At 37.3% G+C, this 12,146-nt stretch overlaps 1 protein-coding gene across 1 annotated transcript in view; it reads right to left on the bottom strand.

The window, feature by feature from the left end:
* LOC126092164 (transmembrane protein 87A) overlaps window positions 1-12,146 on the bottom strand; it is an 82,450-nt gene that overhangs the window by 5,597 nt on the left and 64,707 nt on the right. Inside the window, exons 14-15 of the mRNA XM_049907638.1 lie at window positions 3,177-3,229; window positions 3,008-3,035 (exon numbers count right to left, since the gene is read on the bottom strand). Of these exons, the coding sequence (XP_049763595.1) occupies window positions 3,008-3,035; window positions 3,177-3,229 (81 nt within the window). The remainder of the gene's footprint in view (window positions 1-3,007; window positions 3,036-3,176; window positions 3,230-12,146) is intronic.

Genomic DNA, 12,146 nt, shown 5'->3' with positions numbered 1-12,146 from the left:
TTTGGTGACTCCATCCTCTGGCAGGCCACCTGAATTTGCACACATAACAACCTGGCTGGCTAACTTCAGTGCTAATTAACTCTGAAACAGTGCAGTGTACTGAATGTTTTTCTTAACAATTATTTCTCAGCACAAACTACCCTGCAACAACCTTTCCAGCCTGTTTCTAACTGCTTTCTATTAGCCACCACTTTGGTGAGTTGGGTGTCCCTAACCTATCCCCATTATCCAACTGGAGGAAGGGGACCCACAGTTTAATGTGGAATCCAAACCATGTATTGTTTCTAGTGTCTCCTTGCATCACTGAGGGGTGAAGGCTAGGATAAAACGAAGACTGAAAAATCTGTGGTCAGACCAAGATATGATCCAGAGACATCTCAATTTCCACCACTAGAACACCAGGTCCAACATGTGTATAGGAAAGTTCATCTATAGGTTTTGACGAGTAAGTTCAAAGTATGTGACATAAATGATCATATCTTTTGATTGCACTGGCTTGAAGCTTTTTATTTGACAATTCAACTTGATACCTGTACCCATTCCTGAGAAAAAAAGGGGTCTTAACAGTTGGACGGATGGACAAGAAAGTGATGTTATGTTTTTACTGATGGAATGACCCCTAGTATGTCAGTTATAGACGGATTGTATTCCTTAATGTAAGCTACAAAATTATATGTCAGTGTCTACTCAAGAATGATCCCAACGGCAGAAGCAATTATAGGCACAAGGAATAATAGGAAATTATCAATGTGATTTCAGAAGCAACAGATCAGCCTGTTTCACTCAAACAGATAACCAAGAAAGGTTGGGGACATACCATAGACATTCACATGGTTTTTGTTGACTTCAAAAAAAGCTTATGACAGCACACATAAGTGTACAATCACCAATGCCTTGAAAAAGTTTCAAATTCCAAAAAAGTTAATGTGTCATGTGCAGATATTTTTAAAGGTTTCCTTGCACATAAAGTTCAGTACAGGAATGTCACGAGCCCGAACTGGTCTTAAGACAAGGAGACACATTCTGTCCAAATATTTGTTAACTTAATTTTAGAAAAGACAGAAAGGGAACTAAAAAAAAAAGAAAAAACTAACTGGAATAAGACTCGATAATACAATTAATTGGCTTGGTTTTCGTGGATGATGATGATGATGTAATAAGTGACTGTGAAGCGCATTTGCAGTTCACGACAAGCAAGAAAAGCAGGGTTACAAATTGAGGAGGAGAAGGCTGAATACATGGTCATGAGCAAGGCACCCAATGTCAGTTGATAAATTCACTTTTAAAAGAACAGACTTAATTAAATATTTGGAAAGCATTTTTAGTGAACATAATAAAAATTGAGATTAGGGAAAGTATCACAGCAGCAAACAGAGCATATTTTGGCTTACATTATGTGAAATCAAACTATATCAGTGTAATTTCCCAGTACTTCTACATGGGTCTGAAACATTTATGTCATGGAAAACAGTTGCACAAAATGAAGCTCTTTGAGAGAAAGATATCAAGGACAATATTTGCCCCATGTTGATATTGGCCAAAGAAAGGCGATATATGTGGGCAGAACATTTAATTAGGATGGAAGAGGTAACACTACAGCGAGTAGCATTCTCAGGATCCGTGGAGGGCAAAAGTAAGGCCACAGATGAGATGGAAAGATGACAACTGGAATATGGATGTGATGGGCTTGAGAAAAGGAGAGTGGACCACAAAAGCCAGGAGAAGAAATGATTGGTGGTGAAACATATCAAATATGTATGGTCTCCCAGGCCCCAGACAACTGAGAATAATACACTGAGCAGTCTAAGCAGAGAGATAATCCCATTATCCCCTAATTGTATCTTGTAGATCCATATACTGAACAAATTCAGCACCTATGGTGGTGAACTGTGTGTGATTTTCAGAGTTTTGGAGAAGGTGAGGTGTATTCCAGCTATGAAATTCTTATGCTCTATCCGAGAGCCCTGAAAGCCATCCAGTGCATTTACCTAGCCGTTTCCACAACACCCTCCTTCACCTACAGTACCTATGGGAAGATTGGCATAGGACACTAATTACCGACTAGTGACTTTCCATCTTTTTCTGGCAATGGCAATTAGCAATTCGAAAGTCTAATAAATTTCTGTTCAGGTTGTCATCCACCCCTAAAAATTTCCACACACACTTCCAACCATCTACTGATAATGCTCTGAAAAAGCAAGCCTTTACTTTTGGACATTCCTTACTACATCTTAAGTGTTGTAAACTTTTATTACATACCAGTGTAACACCACTATCTATTTATATATAATTTCTCTTTACTTCACCTGTAGTGACAATGACCCAAGTGTTGTGCACCTCTAATGAACACAACGACCATCTCTTCAGCACGATTATTCTACATGTGCAACTGATGACTGTGGTGTGCAATAGTAGCCTAAAAATTTGTAGTTTTATCATATTATGATGGATGTTGCATATTCAAGAGTATTACTGAAAGGTACTGTGGCGACAAAAGCTTATGCTCATATACATCGCCACCACAGAAATGAGAGTACAGTCTTTTACAATGTCTCAAACGATGTGAGATGAAGCTATGTATCTGAAAGGTGTGAGAACTGGATCCAGCTGCTGATTAGCATATAACAGAAACTGATTACAGCAATACATAATGGTATGCAATTACTCTATGATAACTGACTATATGTAGTGCGATGAAAATCATTGTTATTACTGCTCTCTTTCATTTTAAATATGGAATCAGCACTAGGGAGCCTTCTCTGCAATGATCTGATTTGAGGAAATCACAGCATACGGATATATAAACTGCACTCCTCAAGTCTCTGTTCAAGTATGTTGATTTATTTTTTCTATGTTGTCTGTAAATCACTTCACTTCATGAGACTGACTAAATCACTTTCCCTCATTTTCCCACTGAGGGACTGATCCACCTCATGCATTAGTGAGCAGTTACACTATTAACCTCCATCCTCTTGAAATCAGAAAGACAGAAGAAGACATAACTTACCTCATCTGAATCCAAGATAGGTAATGCACTGTAAAGAAGAGAAGAATCATTTTAGCTCCAATATGCAAACATAATTAACATAGAGTATTTAATATGGCTTATTCACTATTGAAAAATCATGCTATAGGTACAAAAAATAAACTTTATCCTCATGATAAGTAACACATACGTGTCAGGCACAGATGATGGGATGTTTTCTTCAACCCATTTCAGGTCATCTTCCTGCAAGAAAATATAAAACATGACTTTAAAATTGGAGAAAAATACAGTATGTGAGTCAAGTATAAGGCTGCAAAGCCACCACCAAATTCTAAAATGTGATAGTCCTTCCACAAACGATCAAAGAACAGTTACAACATACAACTCTGTGTTAGACATGCATTGTTGATGCTCAATACTTCAGCTTTGTAACTGTAACAATCTTTGAGCTGATTTGCCGTTGTTGTTGTTGTTGTCTTCAGTCCAGAGACTGGTTCGGCTACTCTCTACTGAGCAAGTTTCTTGATCTCCAAGTAACTACTGCAACCTGCATCCTTCTGAATCTGCTTAGTGTAATCTCTTGGTTTCCTTCTATGATTTTTACCCTCCACACTGCCCCTCCAATACTAAATTGGTGATCCCTTGATGCCTCAGAACATGTCCTACCATCCAATCCCTTCTTCTGGTCAAGTTGTACCACAAATTCCTCTTCTCCCGAATTCTGTTCAGTACCTCCTCATTAGTTACGTGATCTACCAATCTAATCTTCAGCATTCTTCTGTGGCACCACATTTCGAAAGCTTCTATTCTCTTCATGCCTAAACTATTTATCATCCATCTTTCACTTCCACTCGTGGCTACACTCAATACAAATACTTTCAGAAAAGACTTCCTGACATCTATACATGATGTTAACAAATTTCTCTTCTTCAGAAACGCTTTCCTTGCTATTGCCAGTCTACATTTTATATTCTCTCTACTTCGAGTGTCTCATTTCCTAATCTAATTCCCTCAGCATCACCTGATTTAATTTGACTACATTTCATTATACTCATTCAGGGTGTATACGGCCCGGGAATTCCGGGAAAAACCCGGGAATTTTTTAGAATTCCGGGATTTTTCGTTGTTTTAGATTGCAGTTAAAGTTTTGTAGGTGTGACGTGTAAGATCTGATACGCTGACAAAGAACTTTAGTCCATTACTGCTGAATAATATTGCAGCAATGAAACACAAATCAGAGAATAACACCAAAATAAAAGTTTAGTTGCGTAGAAAATGGGTAAATAGTGTCAAAGGATTTAGGTTGAAGATTATGCAGTACGTCCGTAACAACTAATATGCATTCGTGTGTGTGACGTCACAATTGTTTACATTTCTAACAGATCACCAGAAAATATTACGAATAGTGGCTTGAGATGCGTTACTTTCGAAGTAAATTTCCACGCAAGATGATTTATGTTACGTGTGAGAATGTGCAGTGCATTTCTTAAATCACAGGGCGTTATAACTCTCATTCAAAACGTAACACTTTGAGGATCAGCCATTTGAAAAATGTCGGGCCCAGAAGATAAGTCATTTATGCCACTATTTAAAATTTTACCGGCACATTTGTATTTGATATGACTTAACGTGTAACACACGCTAAAAAAAGACCGAGCTTCAAGTTAGTTTTCATATTTAATGTTGTACTTTCATAGATACAAAATTATGCAATCGATGGCAAAAAGTTCCATTGACCTTCAAAAAAATGTGCATAATGTGTTACTGAGCAATGTCACAAGTCCCTTCATGCCAGAACACTTCGACTTTTCTAAGCAACTGATAATCATTTTGGCACGATTTTAATTGCAAAATTAGAGCCTGTTAGTAGGCCTACGGACTTCCTATCATTGTAGGACTAATAACAGTGGATGCCAATAGAGGATGCAATTCTCGTTCGTACATACACATGTGCTTACGAGTTAACCGGTGTAGAAACGCACTTTGCTGAATTGAGCGAGCTCGGCCTACCTTCGTAACGTACGCGCCGCGGCCTGTCTTTCTCGTAGGTCTCGTGCTCTGAATAACTGCCGTCATTCGCTAGCGAGGTCACGTGACATGAGCTATGACTGGCTGACAAAAGTGCATCGCTCAACGCAATCTCTATTTTAGAGTTTCAGAAGCTACCGTGCTGTAATTTGTGGAATTTGTGTATATACTTTAGCAATACGAAAATAAACTCTGTGCATATTGTCTCGCATCAAACAACTTTCCAAACACATTGTTTTCCTGGATTTCGTTTCCTAAAGTGCTGGGACGTCCTCCGCCGGTATAAGACCTTTGAGATTCAAAGGACTGATAGGTTTTACAGCTCCAAGGGAAAGTATACTGTTACTTAACACGGATATATTTTCACCCGCTTTATACGCAATTTCATCCGGGAGAAATTGTGTTTTTAACCGGGAAAAATCCAGGAATTTTTTTTCCTTGTCCACGTAGACACCCTGTCATTCTGCTTTTGTTGATGTTCATCTTATATCCTCCTTTCAAGACACTGTCCATTCCGTTCAACTGCTTTCCCAGGTACTTTGCTGTCTCTGACAGAATTACAATGTCATTGGCAAACCTCAAAGTTTTTATTTCTCCTCCATGGATTTTAATTCCTACTCCAATTTTTTCTTTTGTTTCCTTTACTGCTTGTACAATATACAGATTGAATAGCATTAGGGATAGGCTAAAACCCTGTCTCACTCACTTCCCAACCACTGCTTCACTTTCATAGCCCTCGACTCTTATAACTGCCATCTGGTTTCTGAACAAATTGTAAATAGCCTTTCGCTCCCTGTACTTTACCCCTGTCACCTTCAGAATTTGAAAGAGAGTATTCCAGTCAACAATGTCAAAAGCCTTCCCTAAGTCTACAAATGTAGGTTTGCCTTTCCTTTATCTATTCTTCTAAGATAATTCATAGGGTCAGTGTTTCAACATTTCTACGGAATTCAAACTGATCTTCCCTGAGATGGGCTTCTATAAGTTTTGTAAAGAATTCGTGTTAGTATTTTGCCGTTGTGACTCATTAAACTCATAGTTCGGTAATTTTCACACCTATCGACACCTGCTTGCTTTGGGATTGAAATTACTGTATTCTTCTTGATGTCTGTGTCATTCATCTTGCTCACCAGATGGTAAGAGATCTGTCTGGGCTGGCTCTCCCAAGGTAGTTTTAATGGAATGTTGTTTACTCCCGGTGCCTTGTTTCGACTATCTGAGCTCCTGATATTCATATAAGTGGTTCTCTTTTCTCCAAAGTCTCTTTAATTTTCCTGTAGGCAGTATCTATCTTACCCCTAGTGAAATACACTTCTACATCCTTACATTTGCTCTCTAGCCATCCCTGCTTCGCCATTTTGCACTTCCTAATGATATCATTTTTGAGACGTTTGTATTCCTTTTTGTCTGCTTCATTTACTGCATTTTTACACTTTCTCATTTCATCAATTAAATTCAATATCTCATCTGTCATCTAAGGATTTCTACTAGACCTCGCCTTTTTACCTACTTGATCCTCTGATGCCTTCACTCTTTGATCTCTCACAGCTACCCATTCTTCTACTGTATTTCTTTCTTCCATTCTTCTTAATCATTCCCTAATGCTCTCTCTGAAACACACTAAAAGCTCTGGTTCTTTCAGTTTATCCAGGTCCCATCTCCTTAAATTCCCACCTTTTTGCAGTTTCTTCAGTTTTAATCTACAGTTCATAACCAATAGATTGTGGTCCACATCTGCCTCCAATTTAAAACCTGGTTCCTAAATCTCTGTCTTACCATTATATAATCTATCTGAAACCTTTCAATGTCTCCAAGCCTCTTCTTCATATAAAACCTTACTTCATGATTCTTAAACAAAGTGTTAGCTATGATTAAGTTATTCTCTGTACAAAATTCTACCAGGCAGCTTCCTCTTTCATCCCTTACCCAAATTCCATATTCACCTACTACTTTTCCTTTTTCTCCTATCGAATTCCAGTCTCCCATGACTATCTCCCTTCATTAACTGAATAATTTCTTCTATCTCATCATGCATTTCTTCAATATCTTCATCTGCGGAGCTAGTTGGCTTATAAACTTGTACTACTGTGGGCTTCGTGTCTATCTCAGCTACAATAATGCGTTCACTATGCTGTTCACAGTAATTTACTTGCACTCCTATTTTTTATTTATTATTAAAACTACTACTGCATTACCCCAATTTGATTTTGTATTTATAACCCTGTATTCACCTGACCAGAAGTCTTGTTCCTCCGGCCACCAAACTTCACTAATTCCCACTATATCTAACTTTAACCTTTTTATTTCCCTTTTTAAATTTTCTAATCTTCCTACCCAATTAAGGGAGCTGATATTCCATGCTCCAACCCGTAAAATGCCAGTCTTCCTGGTAATGTCATCCTGAGTAGTCCCCGCCCGGAGATCCGAATGGGGGACTATTTTATCTCTGGAATATTTTACCCAAGAGGAGGGCCATCATCATTTAACCATACAGTAAAGCTGCATGCCCTTGGGAAAAATTACAGCTGTAGTTTTCCCTTGCTTCCAGCCGTTCGAAGTACCAGCACAGCAAGGCCATTTTGGTTAATGTTACAAGGCGAGATCAGTCAATCATCCAGACTGTTACCCCTGCAGCTACTGAAAAGGCCTGCTGTCCCTCTTCACGAACCACACATTTGTGTGGCCCCCTCCACTGTGGTTGCACCTACGGTATGGCTACCTGTATGGCTAAGGCACACAAGCCTACGCACCAATGGCAAGATCCATCGTTAGTGGGGGGGGGGGATTTGTCCTTACTCTAACAAATACACTAAACTGTGTTGTTGAAGACACGGGTATAATACATAAATAACGGTGCTGTGTATCAAATTTCATCTCTGAATACAACTCAAGACTTTTAGTTAGAAAGATGTAAAACAAGAGCCCCAAGAAATGAATAGTAGAATAAAAGCAAATGCATTGTTTAATAGCTAAGATACTTTTAGCACACATAAAATAAAGCACTAACAAAATGCAAAACTAAGATGCAAGATTGTGAATCCTCTGTTAAACATGGCTTCTAATTTACAATACTATTTGCAGTGGTTAGTTGAGAATGGCTATGTGAGCCAAAGAGACAATTGTATAACACACAAACAGCAGAACATTCACAGATTTTAAAATCTCCAATCAAACTATGAAAATATTATAATACATAGTGATGAAAGAAGCAATGAAAATGGAAAAGGAATAAGTTCCACAGAAAGTCGATAATTTGGTTCCATTAGTAAATGTATTCCCATGCATGTACAACATGTAAAAACTTAGCAAATCATTAATTTCGTTCGATGGTGAGACATTTTTAATTTCACTACATATGGTGGTTGGTTGGTTTCATGTTCCATAGACCATTTATACAACTAGTCATAATGTAGAATGAGTCATTTTACATTCACATTACACGTTCATATGTCAACCTACATGTTGACTATTTAAAAGTGGTTTTTTATGTATTTTATTTATTTAGTTTTTAAATTAAAGATGGGGATTATTAACTCCTAGCGCCATCTTTTACACAAACTGAAATTCTTCTTCAGAATGGAAGAAGTTATCAAGGAGAAGCTTCAACTTGTTTTCAAATTTAACATTATTGTCCAGCATAGATTTTACATCACTGGGTAAGCAATCAAAAATTCTGGTTACAGCATTGTAAACCCCTTTTTGTGCTAAAGGGAACTGTAATGTGGAGTAAATAACGTCATTTTTGTTCTTCTGGTATTGTAATTAAGTACATCATTGTTCCTGTTAAACTGTAGTGGATTATTCATTAAAAAAAAAAAAAAAAACCTTCATGTGAGGAAATAAACTCGCAACTTCTTGAACAGATGTCTACACGGTGATCATGGATGAGCATCACATATTAATCTTGCCACACAATTCCAAGTAATGAAGGCTTTCTTTTCTGAAGATGAGTTACCCCAGTATTGTATTCCATATAACATTACTGAATGAAAAGACACAAAATGTGTTATCATACTGATTTTGTCTCTCCCAAAGATTTGCAAGACCAAGTGCAAATATGGCTGAACTAGGTTGTTGTGTGCGTTCCACTTTTTTTTAATTGTGATCAGAAGGGACACCTAAAATTTTTTGTAATTTCATCCTTGCCTATTATTTTCTCACCATGTGTTGTGCTGATGTAGTATCTTTAGATGTGCACAACAGAATATTTCGTGTCTTTTTTGAGATCGAGATCATTTGCAGAAAACCATTCAAATATACTTTTAAGAACATTATTTACCATTTATTCTTTTTTCTGTATGTGTTTGGATTGATTACAATACTGGTGTCATCTACAAAAATAAATAATTATTCTTCTTGTATATCAGATGGAAGGTCATTTACATACATGAGAAACAATCGTGGGTGTCAAGACCAAGACTTGGGGAACCCCATACGAGATTTCTCACCTATTTATATTGGCTGAATTACTGAGTACAGCTTTCTGCATTCTTTCAGTTAGATACATCACCATCCACTGGTTAACTGTACGACCAATTCCATAAAACATCAGTTTATTTAGGTGAACATTATGATACATGTAGTTAAATGCCTTAAGTCACAGAAAATACCGAACAATGGCATTATTTAATGCATGCAAAATTTTGAAAGTGAACTTGTAAATGGCACACCCAGCTGAGCATCTCTTATGAAGTCCAAGCTGTGATTTAATGAGAGTAATATTGTTGCTCAGGTAGGATGCCATTCTGGAATACATCACCATCTCAAACATTTCAGAAAATGTTTATTAGTGAAATGAGTCAAGCAGTTATTACCATCTATCCTATTACCATTTTTACAGGCAGACTTAACAATAGCATATTACAATATCTTTGGAAAAATGCTCTGAGTTAATGCTGAATTACAGATTTCAGAAGGGACAAAGCTTATCACGTGATAAGTGTTTAGTACCCCATTGGAAATACCACCAGACAGATAAAATTTATTTTTGAGAGAATGCACAATTTTCTCAATTTCACTAGGAGATGGTAAAACATTTGTTTGATTGAATTTTATGAGAATTGCTTTTGCAACATACTGTTTTGATTTTTGTCTTTAACTGCTTGCCCCGTGTTTTCTACTACACTGGAAAAAGTGAGTTTTAAACATACTTTCTACCTATGACTGAGCATTCGTAGCCCTTCTACTTACATCAACAGAGATGTTATCCAGTTCTGTAGCCTGTTGTCCTGTCTATCATAATTATTAATTTCTAATGTGATGTTCCTTGACTTTTAGCAACTTTTCTTAGTAATTTTGAGTACTTTTTGTAGTGTGCAATATTGCAGAATCTTTACTTGTTCTTGCAAACAGGTAATTTCCCTTTTCCTTTCACCAACTGCTTCAATCCCTCTTGTGATCTATGGTTTTTTAGATGGCTGATAAATTTCCTTTCTGACTAATTTAAGAGGAAACCTGTTTTCAAATAATGATACAAACTTATCATCGAATAGATTAAACTTTACAATAGCATTTGGTATGGTTTACTACAAACTTCATCTCATGCCAACTCTTGTAAACTATCCTTAAAAATATTTGTCTTGGAGTGCTCAGTTATTAAAATGGCTCTGAGCACTATAGAACTTAACACCTGAGGTCATCAGTCCCCTAGAACTTAGAACTACTTAAACCTAACTAACCTAAGGACATCACACACATCCATGCCCGAGGCAGGATTTAAACCTGCGACTGTAGCGGTCGCGTGGTTCTAGACTGTAGCGCCTAGAACCACTCGGCCACCCCGGCCGACTGCTCAGTTATTCTAATTGATTTCCAATGAGGGGAATGTGTACTGTACAGCACTATCTTATTTATCCCAATTAACTGTGCGTCATGGTAAGGGAGTTGATTTGTCAAAAGGTATAGAGTTTTTTCTTGCTTTGAGCTTTGTCAAAGGAAACATTATCAATTAGAGTCCTGCTATCTTAATTGACCTATACTGGAAGGTTAATGAGATGAAATTGTAGGATCCAAATGATGTTTCCAGATCATTTTTCCTATTAATCCTTTAGAAAATCTACATTGAAACGCCACAATTGACTACTTGTTGCTGCATGACAGATAACATACTAAGGAATCCACATGTCAAACAGTTCAAAATTTCACAGTGGAAACCTAAACAGTTACAATTAAAATAAACTGTTTTTCGGTATTCATTTAGAAGCACACACTTCCATGTGCTGATCACTACAGAATCTGCTTCTTTAAATGTTTCTGAACTTGGGTTTTCTGTTTGTATAAGAGACAACTCCTCTTCCTGTATTAGTTCTACATGAGTACGATGCTAACATGTAATCTTGTGTTTTTAACAACACTAACCATGCAGGTATATGATGCTCAGGTAGGCATGGTATGTCTACCTTTTCTGACTCCTCTATAAATTTACCAAATAGACAAGAAACTCTTCTACCTTATTACTCAATCATCTAGTACTCAGACAAGAGAAGCTAATCTCACTTTTCCCTACGTTATTGAGCTTTCTGCAGAGCTCTTCTGTTTATTTCTTTCACAGTTATCAACAAATTGTCAGTATTCACACAGCCAGTTGATGATATTGTTATCAGGCCAAAGACTGGTTTGGTGTAGCTCTCAACAATAGTTTGTCTTGTAGAGGATTAATTCACACCATTAGTTCTTTGTCATATAAAATACTGCTTAGGGAATAATATGCAAGATATTACAACACTGACTAACAAGTCAGAAGTGAAAAGAAGGCAAGCATACCAGAGTTGCATCAGGATTCGTAAAGAGTGACACACCTTTTAAGTACGGTACAATTAGGAAATTGAGCTAGTCTCAAGATCTCCTAATCAAATGCAGGCAACCCACAGAAACGTCATGGAAAGGGGGGGGGGGGGGGGGGTCAAAAATCAGTATCTTATACAAACAACGTTTCAGCGAAAACAATTTTTGCAAATACAACGTTATTGGACAGATAAAAAAAAAATATCTACTCACCAAGTGGTGGCAGGAGAACACACAAAAGGTATCAAAATTTTCAAGTTTTTGGAACCAGTGGTCCCTTCATCTGCCAGATGAGTTCAAGGGGTAGGAAAAGGGATGAAGGTAAAGGACTAGTGAGGCGTAGCAAATA

This window comes from Schistocerca cancellata, chromosome 7 (genome assembly GCF_023864275.1).
Source record: "Schistocerca cancellata isolate TAMUIC-IGC-003103 chromosome 7, iqSchCanc2.1, whole genome shotgun sequence".
NCBI lineage: Eukaryota > Metazoa > Arthropoda > Insecta > Orthoptera > Acrididae > Schistocerca > Schistocerca cancellata.
The sequence above is the reverse complement of the archived record's forward strand: the minus strand, read 5'-3'. Positions and strand labels throughout refer to the sequence as shown.